General features: G+C 36.3%; 1 protein-coding gene across 1 annotated transcript in view; it reads left to right on the top strand.

The window, feature by feature from the left end:
• Adgrg2 (adhesion G protein-coupled receptor G2) overlaps positions 1 to 26,879 on the top strand; it is a 109,834-nt gene that overhangs the window by 61,499 nt on the left and 21,456 nt on the right. Inside the window, exons 3-14 of the mRNA XM_027927358.2 lie at positions 6,839 to 6,874; positions 9,314 to 9,361; positions 9,459 to 9,482; positions 11,040 to 11,078; positions 13,143 to 13,184; positions 15,635 to 15,688; positions 18,909 to 18,964; positions 20,015 to 20,070; positions 21,606 to 21,645; positions 22,077 to 22,114; positions 23,235 to 23,329; positions 24,276 to 24,342. Coding sequence (XP_027783159.1) covers positions 6,839 to 6,874; positions 9,314 to 9,361; positions 9,459 to 9,482; positions 11,040 to 11,078; positions 13,143 to 13,184; positions 15,635 to 15,688; positions 18,909 to 18,964; positions 20,015 to 20,070; positions 21,606 to 21,645; positions 22,077 to 22,114; positions 23,235 to 23,329; positions 24,276 to 24,342 — 595 coding nt within the window. The remainder of the gene's footprint in view (positions 1 to 6,838; positions 6,875 to 9,313; positions 9,362 to 9,458; positions 9,483 to 11,039; positions 11,079 to 13,142; positions 13,185 to 15,634; positions 15,689 to 18,908; positions 18,965 to 20,014; positions 20,071 to 21,605; positions 21,646 to 22,076; positions 22,115 to 23,234; positions 23,330 to 24,275; positions 24,343 to 26,879) is intronic.

Here is a 26,879-nt window from a genome sequence, read left to right as displayed (position 1 = left end):
AGGGAAAGTATCACTGTATTAGTTACTGACATAAGCAGTATTTACTGTATATTCTTCTCAGTTCTTTAACAGTAGTACTCAGGAAGTACATAGTCAGTTAGTATGACTAATTTTATCCCTAACTTCCAAATGGAAAACTGAATTGCAGATGGTCTAAGTTGTCCAAGGCCCTAACGGTAAAATGGGGATAACTTATCTCATTTGGTTGTTATATAGACTAAATAAAGTGAACACTTATACAGTGCCTAGTCATAGTAATACTATATAAATTCCTTTTTTGGAGGGGGGTGGTGCAGAAGATTGAACCCAGAGTTGCTTTACTACTAAGTTATATCTACAGTCCTTTTTATATTTTTATTTTGAGACAGGGCCTTGCTAAGCTGCTGAGGCTGGCCTTGAGTTTGTGATCCTCCTTCCTCACCCTCCCAAGTTGCTGAAATTACAGCCCTGCACCATAGCACCCACCGTAAAAATTCTTATTAATTAAAAATAATTTGGGACTTTACTCTTGGGGAGGGGCTGTGAACACACACATAAATTTGCATTTTAGTTCAGGGAATTTAGTGATACTCCAAAATGCATCTCATAGACCTTTGCACATAAAGCCCTGAGGGAATCAGGATCAGTTCCAGAAGGTAAAGGACTGAGAGGATGTGAAGTGGTAGTGTGTGAAAGGGGAAGAAGAGCAAGTCAGGACCTGGGGGATCAAGAACACATTTTACTTTCCCATTTTGACCAAAACCCACCTAGAATTGCTGACAATTTGTTCTTTGGGAAGTTCCATCAACTGAGAGTTGAAGTTTTCTTTAGTGATGTCATTATTAATCTTTTAACAAATATATTATGTAAGAGTACTTATTGAGCAGTGTGATGTGAGATAGTTACAGCTCAAGTAAGCATGTTTCAGATGTGCCAAATTAGAAATGTTTTCATTTATTTTTTTTGTTATGTAGCAAAATCTGAAAATGCAGTTTCTGAAAGAGTATCCGTTGCTCAAGCTCTGAGGAGCCAATATAATAACAATTTTTTTTTTGCTTTGTTTGGGGTTCCTATGTAAGAGTCTCTAGGCATGGTGGCTTGTTTTTAATTATCTCTCTATGGAATAGCAATTCAATCCAGAGGAAGACTGCCACCAAATTACAAATTTCAGTTGGGTCTAAAATATTCATGCAGGGGGGCCTAATTGTATCCTTTCTAGATCCACTCTGAGAAGATCAAACCTTTTTTTCCCCCCATCCAACTTTGGGGCCAATTTGTTGAAAGGAAAGACTCATTAGTATTACTGCACTCAAAGCTTTGTAGACAACCAACCATCTCACATTTGAAGTCTTAACATCTACCACAATGTCAAACAATGGAGAGAAAAATGAAAACAAACACCCAGACATGATCTTGCATGATCTGGATGCAGGTAGTTTATTTGGAAGAGATCTCAGAAATCAGGAGCAAGGGAGCAGGGAAGAGACATTAGAAAAAGAGGAAGAGTCCCTAGCGAGTATATGATCGAAGTCACACTGTAGGCAACAGGGGCTCTCAATTGCTGAATTTTAAATGTTGTTTCAGTATGTATTTGAATGGACATTTTAACACACACTTGTAAGATCTGTTAAGTAATCTCTCTGCTGTGATTGGCAGTCATAACTACTCCACGTTCAGATTGAGTAAGAGTCATCCAAGAAATTTTCTCAAGTCTTCATGAACTCCACAATAGGTCATTTTGTCTCATTATTCTCAGATCCATCCCCATGCTTCCCCTGCTCTGCTTTGTATCACAGAGACCTAACCCCATGCCATATTTTCCACGTCCCATTGCTAATTGGCTTCCAGCTAGGTGTGGCCAATGGGCAGCAATGGCAGGAGATGGGATTGCAGGAGGAAAGGAAGAATTTGGGGCATTTCTCCCCCTGATTGGCATCTCTAATAGTGGGCTGTGCATCTTCCATGATTCCATCTCACTGGACAGCCCCCTCTGTGGCCTCAGCTCATGCTCTGTGGCTTTCCTCTCTGGGATCTAGTAACTTCACCTCCCTCCTTCTTCCTCCATCCCTGGAAGTACCTGACCTCTGTGGATTGCTCCAGCACTTCACCTTTGCACTATTTCCCTGAGTTAAATTCCTGCTCTTGAAGTGCCTATCATAGGTTCCTGGCTTGATCCCGATGATGGAGATTTCTTCTTTTCTTCCTCTTCTTTTTTCACAATGCTAGGGATCAAACCCAGGGTCTCATGCTAGGCAAGTGCTCTACCATGATAGAGATTTCTTAATGATTTCATCAGTTCATCTAAAAATACTTTTGAACAAGACGCTGGACTGGATTCTTGAAGGAAAATAAATAAATCATCAAGCTTCTTAGTATGTAGTTGGAAAAATAATTTATCCAGTGTGCTATTGTTTGAATTCCTGTGAAAATCTCATGTTGAAATTAGAAGGCTATCATGATGGTATTGAAAAGTGGGATCTTTGAGAGGTGACTAGGTCATGAGGGCTTTGCAATCATGAACAGATAAATGCTGCCATTTTCATGGGAATGGGTTAATATCTCTCTATCTCATGAGCTCACTTACCCTTCTGCCAGGTTATGACACAGCCAGAAGGTTCTCACCAGATGCAACCCCTCAATCTTGGACTTCCCAGCCTCCAGAACTATGAGCCAAATAAATTTTTATTGTTTATAATTGACCCAGCCAGTGGTATTCTGTCATAGTGGCAGAAAATGGACTAAGACACAGTGTGAATGTTAAATAATATATATCCAATGCCAAGTGACTCCTGTAGTCAATTAATACTTTAAGATATAAAGAGGAGAGAGCCATCTCCATCTTCTTCTGTAGTCAGAGCATGCTTTAGAGGACCAGAAAATTGACATAAAGGGGTCATCTTTTAAAACTTCCAATTTTATAAGACAGGGTGAAAACTTACATGGAAAAGGGACTTTGTGGGTATAATTAAAGTTAAGGACCACAGGGAGATAGGAAATAGGGATGTTATCATGGATTACCTGCGTAGAGCCAGTCATCGTGAGTTTTTTTAAAGTGTGATGAGGAAGTGAATTGGAATTATGGCACATGAGAAGGACTCCCCAACCCTTTCCCATTGTCATTGGCTTTGAAGATGGAGGAATGAGGCAAGAAACATGGGTTGCTTCTAGACTTAGCATGACCCTCAATTTGTCACAGCAAGAAAATGAGAACCTCAGTCCTGTAACTTCAAGGAACTGAATTCTGCCAATAACCCTATTAAGCAGGAAATATATTATTTCCTAAAGTCTCCAGAAAGGAATTTCGCCAGTCATCACCTTGACCTTGACTTCAGGCTAGAAAGATGTGTGCTAGACTTATTACCTGTAGAACTCTGTGATAACAAATTTGTGTTTTAAGCTGCTAAATTTATGATACTTCATTATAGCAGCAAGAAGAGTCTAATGCACTGAAGTTCTCAATTGGAATTATTTGGCTGGTGTTACCAGCAATGCTATTAAATTCAAGAATGGATCGAGTATGGCAATGATGTGGGGTAATGAGGGCTGAGTTCTTTGGTATATTGAGGCAATGACAGTGGGATATTCACATGGCAGTGCTGAGACCATACTTGGCCACGTGAGAATGGCATTCAGGAGGTGGTGGCAATAACTGAGAAAAAGTGCCAGGGAGGTGAGTTAGGGAAAAGGACACCATGGAAGGAGGTCAGTTTCTTGAGTTTCCAGTTCCTCTGGCTCTGCTTGGCTTCCATTCTAAGCTTATGCTCACCAAACTCCTGCTCATAATTGATGGGCTTTGTCTTAAAAAAAAAAAATCACCAGGGAGAGACATTGAGTAAATTTTATAGATGGATCACAATAATTTTATTTATTGATTTAGACTGATTTCAGTAAATGAATAATGCTTTAACTTTTGCTCTTTATAGGTTTGCAAAGGAAAATCTGAAAATTTTAAATGTTTTTCCTTCCTTTGTTTATGAATCTTTTTAACAATGGAAATGTTTTGTCTCCCAAGAGTGGCATGGAGCTCAAATATATGACTCATTGCAAATGACGACCACCTCTTTATTGTAACAAGTGGGAAGTGAATTGGGAGAGACACAAGAGAAACATAGGCTGATGTTCAGGAAAGTGTAATACCTGTGAGGATGTCTTTATCTTGGACCAGGAGGACTGATACAGCACATCATAATTAGAGATAGAAAAAGTGAATAAATGTTAGTCACCAAGCAATTGGGTCCCCCAAAGCAAGCAAGCAAATAAACAAAACCAAATGGAAAAACTGCCAAAAGAAAAAGTAGGCAGTAACAATTTAACCCATTTTTTTTCCTGTCATCCCAGATGTGGAACACATATAAGAACTTACCACTTATGGTAACTTTGAAATAATATTTGACTATTTATTATGCTTACAGAATTGAAAACTTGGGACTTTTTAAAAAATATTTTTTTAGCTGTTGCTGGATGTTTATTTTATTTATCTCTTTATATGCAGTGCTAAGAATAAACCCCAGTGCCTCACACATGCTAGGCAAGTGCTCTACCACTGAGCTACCACCCCAGCCCCCAAAACTTGGAACTTAACAGGTTAAAAAATTGAAGCTTTAGCTTACTAGATTCCCTCTCTTCATCAAAGCAGATTGTTGTCTATCCTGTTGGGAGCTGCCAGGAGCCCTGTAAGTTCCAGGCTACATGCCCAGCTCTGCCTGCAATCAAAACCTATGAAATTTACATGTTGATCAAGTTTAAGCTCTTACTTATGAGTCCATGCCTGTCAGACCTGACTACCCAGGGATGGCCAATCAGTTTCATGGGTTTCCCTGGAAAATTGAGTCTCTGCTCTGGCTCTCTTCTTACCCTTGGGTTGCCCATTTCCTCTAATATCTAAGAAAGAGGTAAAACTGAACCCTTTTCCCTGGGAGTACATAGCTTTGGGTCAAAAGATTTGGCAGTAAAGATTAAAATTGTTAGCGCCTATGGTTAGTCATGGAGTGGAATTGTTAAGGAAGCTGTGTTAGGTTCTGTTGCACTTCAGCATCACTCTGCATCCCTATTCTCTGGTACTCCACTATCCCCCAGTACCTTCATCCTGTTCCCTGCCTTTGCCACACTCCTGCCCCACTCGGCTTCACCTACCCAAACTAATAAGTGTCATTCTCAGAGAAGCTCATGATGGTTTTCCCCAGTGCTTTTCCATATTACCCAGTATGGTAGGTCTTTTCTAGATGATCAAAAGAATTCAACCAGTTCAGATTAACTTATACTAACATGTGAATGACTGATTGCCCCCTAGTGCTCCCAAGAATGTTTTTTAAATTAACCCTTTAAAGGTTAACTCAGTAGATTCTGATCAATAGAATATAAAAGTAGCATGAGGGATAGGAAAGGCAGCAGAATACAACAGACACTAGTATGGCAGTATGTATAAATGCGGATGTATAACCAATGTGATCCTGCAATCTGTACACGTGGTAAAAATAAGAATTCATACCCCATTTGAATCAAATGTATGATATATGATATGTCAAGATCATTGTAATGTTTTGAGAACCAATAAAAAAATCAATTGAAAAAAAAAAAGAACAGAGATTAAGGAAGAGGTCATTCTAATTACATTAGGGTACTAAGACAACTAACCACTCTGCCCACATTTGCCTTATTGGCTGCAGGGGAAGTGGGGAATTAAGCATCATTCAATCCTGTTTGAAAGCATAATTATGATTTTAATTATCCCTGAAAATAATAAGTACCCTGCCATCATTTCAGGAAAATAGGCTCCCATATGATAGTAGGTATATTTCATTATGCAACTTTAGTTTCCAAACATACTTATTCTTTCCTATTAATTGTATGTCAGAATACCACAAAGAAAATAACAATTCTTTTATAATTAATTTTTTTAACAACTTATAGCACCTCACGTGAGTGAAGGTTTGGGGAAATAACACTGTTGTGTATAGCAAAGGGTACTGTAAACTAATTTAAGTTTTCTATAGGGCATTTTGACAACCAAAATTCATGGAATTTCTGAAAGAATGAGCCATGTGTGTATGCAAAAATCCAGCATTATTTGTAATGAAAAATTGTCCACATCAAAATGCTCATTAAAAAGGAAATCTGTCATAGATAAATGTTAAATCCAATCATTGAAATGCTAAGCATTTATCACAATTTGTGGAAATTTGTTTAATGATATAAAACAATAAATAGTTTTGTGTAATATGATCCTTCTTATTATACATTTAGATATATACATATGTACGTGAATATACATTAATATACATATGTAGATATACACATGGAAAATAATATATACTAAAATATTAATGTCATTTATTTCTGGTGGCAAAATTATAGGTGGCTTTTCTTTTCTTTTTCTGTCATTTCTGAAGTTTCTCCAGTAAGCATGTATTATTTTACATAGAGAAAAAAAGAGAATTACTTTTAAGGGACATGAGCATTTTCTCCAAATTAATAACTCAATAGCTCTTGTAGTTTGTACACTGAGAGGTGTCTGATCAGATTGAAATTATATACAAGAGGTGGCAGAATAAGCAGAGCTAACATCTGTGCTAAAAAGAAGCACAGTTCATGGAAGTTTAATTTATGCAGATGTACACATTTACTTCTACACATTTTAATGAATATTAGGCAGTAGCTGAAGTTTTTAGTCATCATTTCTAAGAGATGTCTTTGTAGAGAATTCAAAAGGACTGATCAATGTCAAGAATAATAGTAAATTAACATACTGCCCTCTTTTGGTAGCTATTTACAACTCAGATTCATTGCCACTAAAGATGTTCATCTCCTACAAATTTGTGCATAAAGTAAACTAATTTTAAATCACCTTTTTCCTTGACAGAAAATGCTGATAATTCCAGTTTGTTATCACCATCTGGTAAGACTGTTATTTTATGACTTTGGGGAATTTCAGGAAAATATTATCCCAAAAGTTCTCCACACAGTATGGCATGTTGTCAGTGATAGCAAAATTGTTTTTCTGCAAGTAGCTTAATTAAGTTATGTCATTAAACCTACATCTGGAAAATCAATAGCAAACATAGACAAGAAGACAGCCATATTGATTCTTCCGTATTGCCAAACAAAGCTGGGGAGTACAACACTGACAAATAAATTGTGGGTTTACATCATGGTAGCTGCTTAAGTTCTTCAGTTCTTTTTGGTGTTCTAGTTCACAAATTTTCTGAAGAGTATCAAGAACTTAAACATGCCAAATGTTTTTATATTTGCATGATGATATATTCTCTTAAACATGCTTCCTCAGTACCCTCATTGAGTATTTCTCAAAAGGCCTCCAAAAGCTTAGCACTTGCTAGAATAGGGAGGCAAATAAATTACAGATAAATTAATAACTAGAACCCATATTAGCAGGAACTAGGAACAGTATCCTATTTCCAGATTGATAGCTGCGATGGAACCTTAGGGATAAAATAGCCCAGCTCCAGTCCTTAGCTGATGAGAGAATGAAGCCCATAGCACCTCAGTAACTTGTCGAAGACCTCACAGCTTCTTGCTCCACATCATACAGAGGCAGCACATGGCTTCTCTGATTTCTTCCTGCTGTACCATATAGACTAGAATGATCTCTCATGATAAAAGATGAGCCAACTCACATTTTATCCTTAGTTGTGTGAAAATGAGCTTCTACTATTATTCATTTAAATGGAATTAATAATAATGACAGTTGTTTCTTGTGCACATACTACATGCCTAGAAGTCTTCAAACATCTTCCCATTCCTCTCAGTGTTGCAGGATAGGAATCATTATTTGTATGTTACAGATGAGGCTCAGCAGGGAAAACTTGCTCATGATCATACATTCTCTGGAACCAGACTATTAGAGTTTGAATTTGGCTACCACCCTCCCACCCCCATTGCCAGCTCTGATTTGGGGCAAGTTCCTTCACCCTTCTATGCCTCAGTTTCCTCCTCTATTAATTAGAAGAACAGTACCTGCTTCATTGGGTTTTTGTGAAAATGAAAGGATACATGTGCCTGGCACAGAGTAAGCCCTTACTAAATTAACTATCATTAGTATGAGTTACTAAGTTATGGGGCAAAGATTTGTACCTGGACTGCATGCCACCAAAGCCCAAGCCCTTTTTACCATGCCAATTTGTCCCCTGGTTATTAAGCTTCCAGGGTAGAGTAGGCCAGTGTATTTTTCTTTTAGTAGAATAACTTTCAGCGAACTTGATTATGATGATATCTGCAAAATCTTGTTTGCAGAGAATGAGGAACAGGGCTTTGCGGGTACACACTGGCACTAGTCACAGCCTAGGTTCTGAGTGCCCTGGGGAAGAGCCAATGTAGCATTGAAGGGCAAAGACAGCTGTGCCCATAAGCCTCTTCTTTGTGTGATATCCCCATTCATTAACATTTGGAAGAACGAATAGTCATTAATTAAAAACCAGCTCTGACCAGTTATTTTGTTCTGCCCCAATAGCAAAGAAGTCCATATCTGCACTTTGATTTTATCCCTCAGGAACTGTCTTACTCCTCATGAAATATCCTTGCCAACTTAAAAAAAAATAAATGTAGCAAATGACAAAATATGGAAGCAATAATGTGGGACAGACAGGGTGTGTGTGTTTCAGCCAATGCATGAGCAGTCTAAAACAGACAGTCCAGCCAACCATCTTGACACACCCAAAGTTTGTCCATACCAGCTGAAAAATCAGGCTTCAAAAGGCTTCTAAAAGCTTAGCACTTGCTAGAATAGGGAGGCAAATAAATTACAGATAAATTAAAAACTTGATTTAGTTGTAAAATGTTTGTGTTTGTTTTTCTCATGTTTAGGTAGAGGTCAAGCCACTAGATCTTTTTAATATTTAAACATGTAAGATGTGTGTAGTAGGTTGACCTCTTAACCTAAATAGAGTCACTCCACAGGAAATTTATTACTCAATTGATTGTCTTAATAGCAGCCATATTTTAAAATAGCTTCCTGGGAAATTGTGTTAGGTAGTACAATATTGAGTGGTATCAATTTGTCTTTATAATCCTAAATTCACTGTGGGATGAGTTGCCAGGCACCGTTGTAAGCCAATATGTGAATATATTTCATGATTGTAGTTCAACACATTATTTTAAATGTTTTCTAGAATTCTCTTGGTTGAAAATTTTGAATGTAATATTTCTTTTATTTTGGTGTGTTTCCTAAGATTATTTCCATGATATTCCATAGGTAGTAGCAGGCTTTGTGATCATGGGTCTCAGAGCATGTTTTCTTTTTATATTTATACCTCAGAAGTTCTGATTAATACATAACTGTTTCAAAGTATTTATTTTAAAATTTTCTTTTTCTCTCCTGCAGCTGAATCATCTCTTGTCAGTTTTGTCCCCTACTCCAATGGTACTCCAGGCAAGACTTTGAAAAAATTTAAACATAGATTTAGCCCAACTTGTTAAATTTTTGTTTTAATGATACCTTGTATTGTTTTTCTCCTTGTAACAAAAAGTGGCTGAAACTACAAGCCTCAATGGTAAGAATTTTTCTGGAGCAAGTGAAAACTGATAACTGTTAATATGTATATAAGTATAATGAACATTGTGGCAGATTTCCATCTCTAAATTATTTCTGAATACATTAAATAATTTCAGAAAACCCCAAACCTGACAACCCTTAAGAGTGACCTAAACTTTCTGGTTAAATAATAAAATTATTATGATCACAGAGGGAAGACAGCCCTCCACCACTCTTAACTGCTCTAGAAAGGAAATTTTGAGTACTCCATTTCACTTGCTGTACAACACAATGCCATAAGGTTTTGCATGACAGATGTTTAAATGTGAAAAGCACATCCAGTGACTTCAATATGATTCAGCATGGATTTGAAGGCACAGAGTGTTCAAAGACAGCCTTTTTACAGATGATTTGATCGATTTTTAAAGAGTATGAAATGGGGGAAAAACTGGCTTCCTCACTGTGCTAGAGAAAAGGACAGAGCTTTGTGCTGTATTCAAGGGAGGTAGGCCGGGCGGCACATTCTGTTCCATCCTCTTTGTGGGTAGATAGCCTTCCATCTTACTGCGGTCTAACCCCAACACTTTTCAGAATCACTTAGTTAAAATAAAATCTCACCATGTGGTTGGTGGTTAAGGAGCTAATCATAGTTGCAACTTATACTGATCAAAAACTGGTTTAAATTCATATTTGGACCAATGGGAAGAGCCAAAGGTTATAATTTTTATGTGTAATTACTTTTTACAGTGAAAAGAACATCTTCAATTTAGCTTTGTAGCAGTGTTTGGATCTGTGTGTGTGTGTGTGTGTGTGTGTGTGTGTGTTAAGTGTGATAATGTGATACCTTTTATTTTTTTCCTTAAAAAAATTTTCATCCAGAATAATAAATTCTTGAATGCTTTTCATTTAAAGAAATAACAATAGAATAGATTCAAAGTTGGATTTTAGATCAAACACTATCAAAAGAGGTTTTTCCTAAAAGTTAGTTGAATGTACTGTTTAAGAACTCCAAATTTAGGGGCTGGCATTGTGGCTTAGCGGTAGAGTGCTCGCCTAGCATGTGCAAGACCCTGGGTTCGATCCTCAGCACCACATTAAAAATAAATAAGTGAAATAAAGGTATATATAAAAAAGAACCCCAAATTTAAACTAGACTTAGTTAAAATTACTTTAAAAGACTATACCACCAGAAGAAACATTCAGCCTCCCCACCACTATCTACTAAAGTTGATATCAACATTTGAAATTTCATATCCCTTAGGGAATTTCATTATTGTAAAGGACAAAAACTAAACAACATAAATGAGTTTATTTAAATCTAATAATTATGGGAGTGTTGTTATGTGTTAGATATGTAACTGGCATTCAGGAAACACATTTTGAAAGAACAGACATTTGTTCAATTAATCTTCAGGAGTGGGAGAATGGATAGTAGTAAGGGGATGGGCAGCAAATGCATACTTTTGCAAAACTAACTTCTGGATTTTAGGAAAAGTAAAATATTTAAGGAATGTTAGAAGAGTCATGTTTGTTAACCATGCCAGTAGTTACACTAATTTTTATTATTTTGTTTCAGATGCTACTTCCAGTGTATTGTCTACATTAAACAAGACAGGTAATATCAAGTTATTTCTAAATGTCATAGCTTTTCTTCTATGACTTCTTGAGTTTTTCACTTGTGTGGTCTACGGGTTAGTAAAGAGAAGTTTTCCTTTGCTAACTTTCTTGAGCTTTCAACTATTATTATTCCTTTGACTTTGACATTGAACTATAATTCTGTTGTCATCACTCTCAAACTTATGAACTATTATGGCAGTAGCACTTCATTTAAATAACATTTATTATCACAGTGATACATGGTAGCTCATAAAAATGGAAAATATAGAGAAATACAAAGAAGGAGGATAAAAATCATCTTTAATGTTACTTTTCTAAGACTTACTGTTAAAATTTGGTATATTTTCATTTAGTATAATATATGCATGTATTTATATACATATATCTTATGTATATGTCCCTTGCAAAGTACTCATAGTTTATGTAGATTTTTATATCTTGCTCTTCTGACCTAATATTAAATTATAAGTATTTGCCAATATCTCTTGCTTTTAATGACTTGATAACATTCCATTGTATACCATATGTTGAACACTAAAGTTGTTTCTATTTTTTTAATAGAGGTTATTCCAATGAACATCCTGGTGCCAATACTTTTCATTCATCCTTGATTTCTGTAGGATACATTCCAAGGATTGGACATAAAGTATGAATATTTTAAGGCCCTTGACACCCACTGTCCAATTACCTTCCAGAAGGGTTGTGTCCAGCAACATTCCTTGAAGCAGTGGATGAGGTTATATATGTCACTGTACCTTTGTTAGGATTATAGTATATTATTAATTTTTCTCTCAATTACTTAGGTTTTCTTTTCTTTTCTTTCTTTCTTTTTTGGTAGCAGGGGATTGAACCTAGAGGGCACTTACTCACTGAACCATATCCCCAGCCCTGTTTTGTATTTTGTCTAGACACAGGGTCTCACTGAGTTGCCTAGGGCCTCCCTAAATTGCTGAGGTTGGCTTTGATCTCGTGACCCTCCTGCCTCAGCCTCCCAAGCTGCTGGGATTACAGTATACCATTGCACCCAGATTATTTTTCATTCTTGATTATTAATGAGGTTGAATATCAGGGCAAACAAAACAATATATTTAAAGGATTATTAATGATAATGCAGTCTCTGTAATTACTACCAACCATTGCCCATGAGTCACATAGTGAAATGAACTCATCAATAGCACACACACACACACACACACACACACAAATGAGGTTTTTGAAGTTGTCAATATAACATCATCATTCATAAGTGTTATCTCCAAGCTTAAAGCTTATTCTTTTATTCAGAATTTCCCCATCTGCACTAGGAGACAGAACTTTGCAAATCTGTGCCCTGAACACAGCCTCTTATAGTTGGCCATCCTGATGGCATGGATTGCTGAACCTGGTTCTCCATTATCTGGCAAATGAACCATGGGCTTTGTCTCCCAACTGTAATGTAATGATATTTTTAAGGTTTGCTTCTTTAGAACATGTTAATATTTGCCTGTGAGTTCCTAACTTTAAACAGTTCTGGTTCTGCTGTGGGCTTGTTGTGTGACTATAGTTGGATGGTTTTGACCTCTCTCAAAATAGTTTTATCTATCAGTACAATAGGGATAACTGTTAAAGCAAACAGCAGGATGCTTGACTGTAGACTGCAGTAGCAGTATTTTAGATCCTATGTGTATTGACTCACATTAATTTTGACTCTGAATCACCTACCCTTTACAACCTATCACCCAGAGGTCCTGAGAGTGACTTAATTCCACGTATCTGAAATTCACATTTGTTGGTCTAGCAGCAGTGCCTGGAAACTGGAGTAGAATTACACAAGCAGTGGGGTGTGTAATGGGTGTGATCTAACTGGGTAAACATGGGAATCCAACTCCCAGGCCCACCCCATGCCAATGCTACAATTTCTGTGCAGGTCCCCATTCCACTGCTGAGATGACCAATCATGTCTTAAAAAGATGTCAAGGGTGTGATTTTTCTTTGCACTTCACTAAAAAATTATATTCATGGCAAAGTGTTTTTTAAAAACAAGCAACAATTGTGCTCTAATATTTAAATTGCTTCTTTGCAGAAAAAACTAAAATCACTATAGTAAAAACCTTCAATGCATCAGGTATGACTTATTATAAATATCAAGACTTTCTTCTTTATAACTAAGGTAAAATTAAACAAATGGCTGGTGTTTATGATCTCTTTCTCTTTTTTTAAAAGTAAAATCTGTTCTTAATGAATAGATGTGTAGGTACTGGGTATCTGAAGTTGTACTAGACATTAAGGGCTGTATAATAATGATCAGGCACAGTGCCCTCTCTCAAGAATCTTCTAGTCTAAGAGGGAGACAGGTCAAAGAAGCAGGTCACAAATGTGAACATGCATGCAGATAAAGGCAGTAATTCCACCAGGATTTCTCTTTCTCACTCTCTTTTTTCCCCCTTGGTGTTGGAGATCAAACCCAGGGCTTCTTGCATGCTAAGCATGTACTCTACCACTGAACTACACCCACAACCCCACAAGCATTTCTCATGATTAAGAGACATAGGAGGTAGAAGGACTAGTGGTAATGAGTTTATGAACAGGATGCAATTAATGAAAGAGAGGAGTGAACCTCAAATTCTTTCTAAAGCAAAGCAAGGATATACTTTTAAGTACCTAATACAAGACTAGGCATACAAGATATACTTAACAAAGACTTTTCTTTTCTCTTTCTTTCTTTTTTTTTTTAAATACAGGGACTTGCTAAGTTCTCTAGGCTAAAAAGGCCTCAAACTCGTCTTCCTCCTGATTCCAGCCATCAGAGTAGCTGGGATTACAGGCATGCACCACTGTGCTCAGTTTAACAAAGCCCTCTGATTGACTTCAGACAGGGGTTGGCAAACTATTGCCAATGGGCCAAATCTGGTTCATTGCCTGTTTTTGTAAAATATGTTATTGGAACACTGCCATGTCCATTCGTTTACATATTTTCTATGGCTACTTTTCTGCTACATAGAATGGTAGAGCTGAGTAGTTGCAACAGAAAACATATAACCCACAAAGCCTAAAATATTTAGTATCTGACCCTTTTCAGACAGTTTTCTCATTCAGGATTTAAGGAGTGACCAGTAAGTAGCTGTAGTGCAGATAATGGGCCTAGAAACAGGAAAGAAAATTCTCGATATGAAAGAGCAACAAAAAGACCCACATCACTGGAAATGCAGATGCAGGTAGAGATGGTAGAATGAAAAGTATAGCAAGAATGGATCAATGCTTTAAAGAAAGCATTACTACCCACCATCTATATATTCTATAACATTTGCATTGTATGTATGTTATAGTGAGCTATAAGTAACTATATTTAAAGTGAAATCTTCCTCTTCTGGTGTGGGTAACATTGCTATGGAAGAATATAGAAATCTTTATCTAACTTTGGGCACCTAAATTCAGTTTGTTCACAGAATCAAAACTCTTAGCTGAAGCATGATGCCCGTACACCAATAAATCATTCTGACCGAAACCATATCACTCGCACTAAGTCAAATTATAGTTTTAATAGTTTTCTATTTCTATTTCAAATAATAAGTTTTATAGTTTTTTCATAGGACAAACATGTAATGAAAATTAACTAGCAATTGGCATTGCATACATAATTCTGACCATACAGAACCTAGCAAAGAGACTGAAAGATTCCTTAATATAACCCTCTTTTCCCCTTGGCAATTTGCTTAGTACATTGTCAGCATTTGCCCCTCCCATTTACTATGGATTTCTTATGCTTCACCAAAAGATGCAATTAGTGAAGGAAAGACTCTTAGAGAAGTAAACCTTGAGCTCTTTTCAAACAAAGAGATGTACTTCTCCTTTCACTAAAGGAAAAAGTGTTTCTCACATACATCTGTTTGGAGTTTTTGTTCTAACATGGTTCATTTCTTCTCCCATTCTGCCTCCTTGGTATGCTCGTGTGATCTGAAGTCCTGATTAGCACTAAAACTTTTTATATACTGGCCAGTATCGACCTCTAGATTGTAAGCTCCTTGAGGGCAGGGTCTATATCTGAACCTCCCAAAACCTGTAGAATATGGTAGGTGCACAACAAATACATTTTGAATTTTGTAGTTTTTGCTCATGAAACAATATCATGACATTAATGTTATTTCATACATACATTTGCATAGAGAGCTAGGACTAACATTAGAGTATTTGGGGACTCTCCAATCCAGGAAGGGAAAGACAATCTTTGAGGCCTATTCCATTTATGGTCTCTATACTTGATTTGTTACCTGGTGCTCTGTTTTATATTGGACGAACAAAAGGTTAATTGTGAATGAAACAAAAAAATTTTAGGAAGGAGTTGAAGGTCAGACACTGACATACTATAGAATAGTAAAGAGTCAAGTTCCATAGCTGACCAACTAAATGAAGACTCTCATTCCTTTAGTCTCTGTGAAATTCATCCAGCCAGTTTTATCCAGTTTCTTAATATTTTTGGTCCACATTTGCCTACGTTTGTGAATATTCTTGACAATGTAGTATATAATTGCAGGTGTTGATGTGCTTAACCAGCTAGGTTGTTGTTTTTTTTTGCAGGAGTCAAATCCCAGAGAAATATCTGCAATTTGACATCTATTTGCAATGATTCAGGTTAGTTCTTGTGTACATTATACATTACCAGATAAATTTGTTCCATAGAGAAAAATGATTTGATTTGGTTTTTTCCTGTTGTGTATGTGTGTGCCTCTCTGAGATGTCTGTTTTTATACCACCTGGTTACCAAAAGTCCCTAATAAAACAAAAGTGAATTTTAGATCTGGCTGGAATTATCTTCCCATTGTTTAGTGAAAGGATGAATTAACTTCCTTAATATGAGACATAAAGTGCTACAACAAATATTTTTCACTGTAGCTTTAAATTCATAACTAATACTCTTAGTGTTAATTCATGAATAATAATGAAATTATTACTAATTAGTGAAAGTCACTTTTTGTATATAAATCCCTCAAGCTTTCCTGTAGGACCTTAAATAATATAGCTTAGAAACAGGATGTTGTCCTTTGCTAAGAATAAAACAAACCTGACTGCTAGAATGTTGAAACCTCATATACAACTAATTCAACTAAACGCTAATTCCAGTTGTGTCCATATTGTGTTTTGCCATCTCTAACCAAGACTGTCCACTATTTTTTAAAGTTAAGATGGAAATCTCTTGAGAACAAGCTATTTTAAAATAGGAATATTTTTCTTTCTGCCATGGGCCAGAGGAATGAAATAACCACTTTTCTCACATTGATTTGGCTCTCTGGGCTCCCCACGTTATGAAAACCAATGAAAGCAAAAGTGAAAAACAGAAAAATATGATGTGGCATGTCAGAAAGGGTTAGGAGATCATGGGAAGAGAGAAGAAAATGGTAACAAGGTATTTTATGATATTAAAATCTTGGTATGTCTCCAGGAATAAACAATCATAGGTTTTCCCCCTTTTATTCTGTTCCTTTGAATAGTTTTAGAATTTGTTTGAAAAACATAGATAACAATTTCAAGTAAAATAACTTAAGGTTGGATAAATTAGAGAACGTGAAAGAGTAGAAACACTTTCTATTGTGTGAATATGAGATTTGCTCATCTGAGCTATCTGCTGATATTATGCTCTGGGTGGAATATAAAAAGGAAATATTAGGTGATTTTGATGAAAGGAATGAATTATAGGATACATTATATAATAAATAATTATACGTATGTATACACACACACATATTGTATCTCTTTTCTTCCTCCTTTTCTCCCTCCTTTTTTACTCTTCTCTTTACTGAATTCCCCATAAAGTCATTATTTTTGTGCCTCATCCATGTTTTAGGCTGGTGACTAATGTCTAGCTCCGTGTTGTGTCTACATATTTGATAACTGTTTGAAAATTGAACTTGTAGTCAAAAAAGAAAAACCTGGTCATCTTGAATAACAGATGCCAGAAAGCTGGTTGGTGTAATGTTTTCCCCAATTAAGTGACTGAATTGACCATTTGTTTTAGTGTGTGGTGAAAACAACCTCATCAGAGAACCAACTCTTCTGGCACCAGAAATACCATGATATCCTGCCAGAAACTAGAAACCTTTGCTTTTTGCAGCTTTCCAATGTAGGTCCATTAAAGGAAGTGGAGGCTGGTGAAGAAGTTGAGAGATGACCAGGAAGAGTCAGACTAAGGGTCAAATGTGATGGCTTCTTGGTTGCCCTGTGCAAACCAGAACTACTGTGCTCCCAGCACATTTATGAAATTCACCATGCACTCAAGAATGTGAGGGAGAGAAATTGTGGATTTCAGTGTTCACAGACATACAGAATCTAAATATGCTTTTAAAAGCTAAAGGTTTTTAAATTTTTTTAAATGGATAAGTAATGCTATGCAGATATCAAGTATATTTACTTTTAATAATTATATACTGCATTAATTGAAATTTCAGTATCAATATTTAAAAATTGAAGTTCTCAGTAGAAATAGGTCATGTTAATCACTGCTTATGTGGCTTTTTCAGCCATTTTTAAGTGGAAGTAGACCATAGGATACATGGCCATGGGAATCAGTTGTAGTACCTTGGGTGCAATAAAAGAGGATGAGTTGAGGAGGCGTTCAACTCTGACTCAGGGGTTGGCAAATTACTGCCTAGAGTCCAAATATGGCCAGCCACCTGTTTTTGTAGATCAAGTTTTATTGGCCTACATCCATGCCCATCTATTTACATATTTTTTGTGGTTGCTTTCATGATCAGTGGCAGAATTACAACAGAGAACATAAAACCTCAAATATTTACTAACTGGTCACCAAAAACATTGGCCAAACTCTACTTTGGTGTATGTGACATCCTTGCCCCATTGCTCAAAAGGCCAGGTTTGGGTTCCTGTGATGAAATGCATACTTTGCTGTTTAAGAGTCTCCATTTTATTTATTTCCAGATAGAGCCCCCTAGGTGTACCCTACAGGAAATAGGTTGACTGAAATTGAATTTAATATTTCCCAAAGTCAGCATTTTAAGAACAAGGTTTTCTGGCAAATCTGAAGAGAAAGCAAAAATGAGTTGTTCAACTGAAGGAAGAATTTTCCTGCACACTATTCAGGTTTCAAAGCAAAATCTCAGTTGTGTTTCTGGGAAAGATATTGCATTTGGTAGTTGTATTTTAAAAACAAAAACTAAATTGAAAAACTGATGAACAATAAGTAGACTTCCATAAGGCTGCTTAGCTGCTCCTTTCCCCCTCCCTCCTTTATTTATGTAACTGTAACTATAACTTTAAAAGACATTTTTGTTTTAAGTTAACATCAAAGTCACAGTTCCCCTAGATTTTGTGGGGTTTTTTTTCTTTTTGTTTTTGTTGTTTATTTATTTTTTCAGTATTAGGGATTAAACTCAGGGCCTCACACGTGCTAGGCAAGTGCTATACTACTGACGTATACCCCTTTTTATTTTATTTTGGGACAGAGTCTCACTAAGTTGTCTAGGGTGGCCTCAAATTTGTGATCCTTCTGCCTCTGTCTCCAGAGTTGCTGGGATTATAGCCACCACACCTTGTTCTCCCACTTACCTTTAAAGGAAACAAAGTTGTTTTTTTTTTGAAAAAAAAGCAGATGGGGATATAAATTTCTTCATAAGGAGACAAGTTCCTCTCTTTCTGAATTCCCACATAAAATTTATAGTTCATATTTTCTAAAAATTATGTTGACTATCATTGAGTAGCTTATTGATAGGCAAGAGAGTAAATGGGAGTAAAAACAAAACTGTTTATAAAGGAATTTGCTAATCTTTTCATGTGTTGTATTAATCCTCAAATTGTAAGGATACAAGTCTCAAATTTCTTTTTGAAAATTTATTTTTAGTGTTTTTTAGAGGTGAGATAATGTTTCAATATGATGAAGAACACAACATTACCCAGGTAGGTTTTAAAGTTTTTTTTCTTATTGTACTCTTAAAATGTGAATTTGCATGTATTTAAAGATTTGTTGAAGGTTCAGATTATTTATCCTATTTGCATATTTACTTTTATGCCACGTTTAAATAAAATATGTATTATTGAATCCCTAGCTTTATGGTAAGAACTTGAATCCATAATCATAGTATCTTGTTAATAATTATAGTTTAGTTTTCACTAGGTTTGCTGCTAAATAAGAATGTTAATATGATGCAATTTCATTACCAGTTTAAAATTTAAAATTATCTTAAAACCTCCTAGCAACAAGAAATATCTATATTGAGTCTAGGAATAATCTTCCGTATCTAATTGTGTTCCCCATATGGGGGGTTCAGTTACAATGGTATCAACCTTCCCATAACCTATATTGGTTCAGAGAATCCCAGACAAACATGTTATTCATTTGGTGAATATTCCCTGGGCACCAACTATATGCTAGGCCACGAACTAGGTGCTAAAAATGCAGTAGTGGCTGCTATCGAGTTTCCCTTTATACATTGGGGTCTTGTTACTTAAATCTGGGGCTGTCATGAAGAGAGCTTTACTAGTGTTCTTTTGAGGGAACCCTTGAATTGAAAAAAGACAGAAAATAGCACATAAGAGCTGCTGACTCAGGATTTCTTTTAAGAAAACATAAACCAGAAACTGGCTTAGCCAGTTAATATTGATTAACTTTTGAGTACCACTCCCTCCACCCTTTCTATGTAACAGCAATTTGGGAGCTAGGGATATAGCTCAGTTGGTAGAGTTCTTGCCTTGCATGCACAAGGCCCTGCGTTCTAATCCCCCCCAACACACACATACATACACACACACACACACAAATTAGTTGAATCTATGTAACAGCAATTTGATCATCTGATGGACAATATTCCATGGATTAGGATTCAGTCTTTGGGGTGTAATTCTTTGAGTGTCTAACAAAAGTGCAAAACAACTTCTTGTTAGAGTATATAACAAACAAAAACAAAATAAGTGATATTCATTTTATTCTTAATTTTTTGCTTCCAACAGAATCAAGATGTAACTAATGGCACCTACTCTGGAGTGCTGTCTCTAAGTGAATTGAAGTGAGTACTCTACTGTTTGATTGAAAATTTCAGACATCAACTGTGGAAAGATACTTGATGAGCTGTTTTTGCTTTGGAAACCAAGAATGGGAAGAGACAGACCCAAAGGATATAGAGTTAATTTGTTCTTGCTTACTAACCAAACTAACCAAAGTCAGCTATCATCAACTATTACCCCCATGAGGTTGTTCTCTCTGATGCTGTGAAATTACACAACAATTTCATTTGAGTTATTTGCATTTTAATGTGATTTGGTATCCAGCATGATTCAAAGGGTTCCAGATAGGACTCCATGTATACCGTTTGTTTATGTTTTTCATGAAGCCTCAGTGATTCAAAAGTCAGAGAAAGATTTTTGTTCAGTAGACCTCGGCTTACAAGGACAAGAACAATGAGAAATGCATTATAAATAGCTGCCCCCAGTTAGAGCAGAGTTTGAAAATGTCAGCCAACAAGATGGCCTAGGACATAAATAGTCTTACTCTGTCACAGAGAGACACAACTTCATGAAGGGGGCATATACAGAGTACCAAAAGACATCCCAAGGATCAGACAGTAGAGCAGGAGGAGCAGTTAGGTGTGCTGGAGGGCTCTTGGAAACTCCCAGGAAGGAGGTGATCTCTGAGCACAATCAGAGGAGTGAGTGGCTCCTGCCAGTTTGAGGAGCTAGCTGACTATTTCAGTGGTCCTTCTCTTCTTCCTTTCAGACCTTGCCTGGAGCTATCTAGAACTATTGCCCATTCCTTGGAGCAGGTTTCTCCCCCTCAGCAGTATTGGCATTGGCACCGGCACTATTAAGCTTGAGGATTCTTTGTTTTGGGGGCCTGTCTTATGCATTGTAGGACATTTAACAGTATCCATGGAGTAGCACCCTCCCAGCCAGCCCAACAACCCAAAATGTCTCCAGACATTGCCAAATGTCCTCCCACCCCCCACTGAAAATCCTTGCCTTAGGGCGAATTCTTTAATTAGATTTCTTTCATCCTAACTTCAGTGAAACTCTGAAATGTTGAAGAAATGAAAATATTGTTGGAATGGGAATGATAGAGAGGATTGAGCGAAATTCCTGAAGGGGAGTTGTGAGGAGGGGAAGGCAGGGCTGGAGAGTGCTAGAGAGGGCAGGCTGTTTGAGTTGGAGAGGAATGAGGAATTAATCAGAGGTATAGGGTAAGTGGCTTGCCCCTCTCAGAAATGCTTGCCTGGGGCCAGCTCTTCCTCTGGCCCTCTGCCAGAAGAAGCTGGTGTGTGTGTGGGGGGGTGCACTAGCTTAATGAATAACAAGATTGTTCTACCATAATTTATATCTTGCTCTTAGCTAGAACCAGTACAGCTCCCGTCTGATTAGTTTCCCCTGACATATAAATAATTTATTTTTCCCACATAGCAATCTCTCATTATGCCCGGTGTTTCTTCAAAGTGAACACTGTGAGCAATAAATACCACATGCTTGATTTAAATGCTAAAAATCTAACTTGTTTTGAATTTCACATCACTAATGGTCGCCTTAATGTCAATTTCTCTGATTTTATTAACAGACGATCAGAGCTCAACAAAACCCTACAAACCTTAAGTGAGGTAATCACAGTATACCCTGTACCTTGTTTGTAATCATTGTTATTATTTGGGGGGAACCATGGAGTTTTGTATTCCCTGGGAGATATGTATTCAAATTCTCCCAAATATGTCATGTAAAAGAGCGAATGGACTAGCATCCAAAAGTCAGAACTAGGAGCAGTGGGTGGATATGAAGGAGATAGATTTTCCTTCCTGTAAGACCAAACATTTCTTAAAATGAAAACTCCAGGAGAATGTGCTCCCTCATGTACTACTGAGCTTTCTGGTGCTGGAGGAATCCCAAGTAGAACTTGTATGACCTGAATAACTTTTATCTAGCAGGAGTATAAAAGGGGTGATCTCTAGGGATACTCGTAGTTCTAAAATTCTGTGATTCACCCTGTGTCGTCTTTTCCAGCTGTCAAAATAACATATAATTTTGTTTATTTCAGACTTATTTTATAGTGTGTGCTACAGCAGAGGCCCAAAGGTCAGTCATCTTAAATTCTTTAATAAATATTTATTATTTCTCCATTTGGGAGAAATAAAGTATTAAGGAGTCTTCATTAAGTTGTAAATTCACAGGCTTTCCTCTAACATAAATACATAGTTATTAGTGACATTTTGGATTTATATAGTTTTATTTTTCCTAACACTGATCATTTCATCACTCTATCTTTTAATTTCCTTATTAAGCACTGAGGGAGAGGTGTCTGATATTAGACCATTTGCCTCTGATTCTATGAGGCTGAGGCTCATCAATGTTCTTATTTCTGAGGGCTACCAATATGACCAAAAAATGGCTCATAGTGGTCCAGGCATGGTGAAATTCAGACAGAAAAGAGGAAACACAATATGGAACTCAGAATGAGAAGAAAGAGGGAAGGAAAAGATTGGAGGAAGAAAAGAGAAAAGTGGAAATTAAAATGTATACAAGAGAAAATCAGAAATTGTCCAACAATTATTGGGGTTGCACAGATAAATAACCCTTTTAAATTGCATCCATTGGTTGTCCTGCGTAAGCCTGCATTAGCCAGTGGCTTATACAGCAATAATCTCACCATGAGAACCATGAGTGTTCTATGAGAGTCCAAGTCCTAGAAAATGATAATTTCCACTCATCAAACTGTTCATTGGTACAAATCATGACAAGTTTTCCATGAAATTATAAGTTGACTCTCTGTCCCCTATTTATGTTTTTAATTCAGTTCCCTTGCCTCTTCATTTTTTGCAGCATTATTTTTTTTTCCACCTACACCAAGACTAAAGTAGAAAGAAACAGGGAGAATGTCTTAAATTCTTAGTTATCTGATAATCTAGATTGCCAGAGAGATTTGGGATTTAACAGACCTTGACATTCATCTAGACTGGTTTGTGAAAGGGTTCCCATGATGGAAACTCAAATGTCTGTAGACACCAAGCAAGTAGCCAGCTGTGGCAGTGGGAGACTAAAGGTGTCAAGGTGCTTACCTTTGCAACCAAGTCTCACCCCAGTCTGTTCATTGTACAGACAGGCAAAACAAACCACAAGCATCTGTTTGCAACATCTATGAATGTGAATCTCTATAAATGTCATATATAACATTCTGGTTATATATTTCTCTTTACAGCACATTAAATTGTACATTCACAATAAAACTGAATAAGACAATGAATGTGTGTGCTATAATGGTTGCTTTGAAAAGAGTACATATTCGACCAATGGGTAAGTTGTCTCTATTGCTGTGTTCATTTACTCATTACTCTCGATGTGTGCTTTTATAATTAAAAATATAATTAATAAGTTTGCATATGTTTCAGCTTTCTGTTTGACTCTTTTGTCCTTGAGCAATTTTTAGAAAGCTCAAAAAGGTTATTTTTCCTGATTTCTTATAAAATTTCAATATGCCATCAGAAAACTTGATAAAAACAAACCCTGTTGAGAGGGAGAATTGTTTGGATTGTTACTGGGATATGTTTACTTCTTTTTTGAATTAACAAGCAAAAAATTGTATATATTTTTGGTGTCCAGTATGATGTTTTGATACACATTATGGAATAGCTAAATCAAACTATTTAACATATACATTACCTCACATACTTATCATTTTTTGGTGTGGTGAGAACATTTAAAATCTTAGCAATTTTCAAGTATACAATATATTGTTACTTAGGGTAGTCACCATGTTGTATGATAGATATCTAGAACTTATTATTCTAACTGAAATTTTGTGTCCTTTAACCAACATCTCCCCAGTCTGGGAGCCACCATTTCATTCTCTGTTTCTATGAGTTAGACTTCTAGATTCCACATCAGAGTGAGATCATGTGGTATTGTTTTTCTGTGCCTGGCTTATTTCAATTAACATAATGTTCTCCAGGATATGTTTACTTCTGATTCCTCTTAGGTGTTGAACAGTGATTGATGTTACATGAATATAACCAAACAAGAAAAAAAAAAAGCATTCACTCAATTACCATTTTTGAGCACCTACTATATAATTGTGTAATTGCCAATACAAAGGCATTTGATTAATTTTACCACCAGTTATAGACAATCTCTATTTAAAATGCAGGCAGTATAAGAACCATATATTTGATGGGTCTGAACTTCTACATTACTTTATTCTTGACCATGATTTTTTTTTTCCTTTTCTTTGTGTCTCCTTCAGAAGAGTGCTGCTGTTCTGTCAGGACACCTTGCCCCTCTTCACCAGAAGAGTTAGAAAAACTGCAGTGGTACGTAGCAAACTTTGTTTGCTTTTTTTTAAAAAAATATATATATAGGCATGTAATTTAATTTCCATGCTAGCTAAGGATTGCTGGAAATAGGGGAGTGAAGAAAGGCTTTGAATTTTAGGGAAAATGTCATTTTCTGTTATGAAGTTTCAACTGAGACCATTGCCTTAAACCAATGATATGTAATCTTGGCTGAGCATCAGAATTACCTAAGGAGCCTTATGGATATTCTGACACTGCACAGTCTTACCAACTAAATGTTATGTCATTCAAAAAAGTTGCCAGCTGGCTGGGTTGTGGCTCAGTAGTAGAGTGCTTGCCTAGAATGTGTGAGGCCCTAGGTTCAATTCTTAGCACCACATGTAACTAAAATAAAATAAAGGTCCATCGACAACTTAAAAAAAAAAAAATAAATGGCCAGGTTGACAGATGAGAAATGGCTTTTCAGTGTTGCCTCAGTTGACATTTCTCTTATTAAGACTGAGTGTGGACATTTTTTTTCATATATTTGGGGATCATTTTGTATCTTTCTGTGAATTATGTTTTTATGTCTTCTTTTACTTTTTCTAATAGATATTTGATCAGTTTTTAAGAGGACTTTATATATTATGAGTGTTAGCTCTTTATCTGTGGTATGTGCTAGGGATTGAGCTCAGGGCCTTGCACACACTAGCCAAACACTGAGAATTCCCAGCCTTGTCCATTGTCTTTTTTGAATTTGTTTATCATGTTTTTTTCCTGGAAATTAAAAAAAAAATTATGTGACTACATTTATCAGTCTTTTCTTATATTGCCAGTAGATTTGGAGGCATGATTAGGAAGCCTTTTGCTATATCAAGGTGGTAGAGGCATTTTCCCTTTTATTTTTATATACCTGTGTGGTTTCATTTTTCACATTAGATTCATTGAATCTATTCTTGTGTGTGGTGTGAGATATGGATCTAATTTTATCTTCTTTCAAATGTTTAGCAGAATTTATTAAAAAGCACCATTTATTAAAAATTCCATCTTTTTCCAGGGGTTTGACGTGACGCCTTTATTATATATACTAAATTTTGATAGGATTCAGGAGGCTGAAGTAGGAGGATCACAAGATTAAGGCCAGTCTAGGCAACATAGGGAAACCCTGTCTCAAAACAAATAAAACAAAATAAACAAATATTGGTCTAATTCTAGATATTAGAAGAAGCTGTTGAGGGTACATGGAATTCTTATTACTGTTTTTGAAGTATTTCTGTGAGCTAAAATTTGTTCAAATTAAAATGTTTTAAAGAAACACTGATTCTTATTCACCCCTCAGAGATTCTGATATAATTGGTCTGGGACATGGCTTAGGTATCGAAAGCCTTTCTATTGATTCTAATCTGTAACTAAGTTGAGATTCACTGCCTTAAATTTATCTCTTCAATGGAGGATAACTGGGAGATAGATGCTTCAAAATAGCAGAAGACTCTGACAGTTACCTATAATGTGATCACAGGGGTATAAAAAATAGACATAGAATAAAATAGGAAAGAAATGAATGAAAATGTTCACAATGGTTACCCATGATTGACTTGTCTGCTGGCATGATGAGTATTTTTTTTTTTTACTTTTTATTTCTTCTTACCATCCCCTGCTTTTCAGCATTTTCTAATTTTTTCTGTGATCAGATAAAAATTGTATTTGAAAAAAAAAGACATGCATTTTTTTTTAAATGTGAAAGCTTCCTATATAGAATAGAAGGCTAAGTGTAGTTTGTCTGCTCTGGGTGAGTTATATTTCTGGGGTATATGAAAACATTGAGCTCAAGGAATAGCTAAAAGTCTTTGGTTAAGGATTTATAGCATTTTTTTTTTTTTTTTTTTTGGCAATAAAATGTGAAGAGGAACATACCTCATTAAGCTTGACATCCCCTATTAAGCTGGAAGGTTGAGACCCATTTGGGGGATAGAATTTCTGGAAGCATCAGAATGAAAGCAGAAGATCATCCCTCTTTTGAGGCAGCCCTACTATACCCTAGTGTCTGGCTAGGGCTATATCATTAACTAGCTGTGTATTCAATTTCTAGAGTAGCTGCTTTTTTACCTTCAAAGTTCTAGGTAAAGTGAGGAAACAAATTAGATCTCCATGAAATTAGGAAGTGGATTAGATAAGCACATCTCAAATATTCCTGTGTCTATCACTCATTGAGGATCTGTTAAATTGCATATTGTAATATAGTAGGTATGGGGTGGGGTCCCTGGATTGTGTATTTCTAGCAAATCTCTTGATAAAAAGCCAGTGCTGCTGGTCCCTGGACCCCACTTTGAGAATTGAGAATCTAGGCCATAGAGCAGCGCAGTGGTTCTCAATTCTGGCTGCATTTTGGAACCATGCCAGGAGTTTCAAAAACACCAGTGTCTGCTTCCCACTCTCAGAGACTGGTCTGGAGTATAGTTTGTACTTCTGGGTTTTTACACCCCCTCCCTGAAGTGAGATGATTCTAATGTGCAGCCAAATTTGAAAACCACTGGGCTAGAATGATCACCAGGATCTTTCTAATGTATTGGTTCTTA

This window comes from Marmota flaviventris, chromosome X (genome assembly GCF_047511675.1).
Source record: "Marmota flaviventris isolate mMarFla1 chromosome X, mMarFla1.hap1, whole genome shotgun sequence".
Classification (NCBI taxonomy): Eukaryota; Metazoa; Chordata; class Mammalia; order Rodentia; family Sciuridae; genus Marmota; species Marmota flaviventris.
The sequence above is the reverse complement of the archived record's forward strand: the minus strand, read 5'-3'. Positions and strand labels throughout refer to the sequence as shown.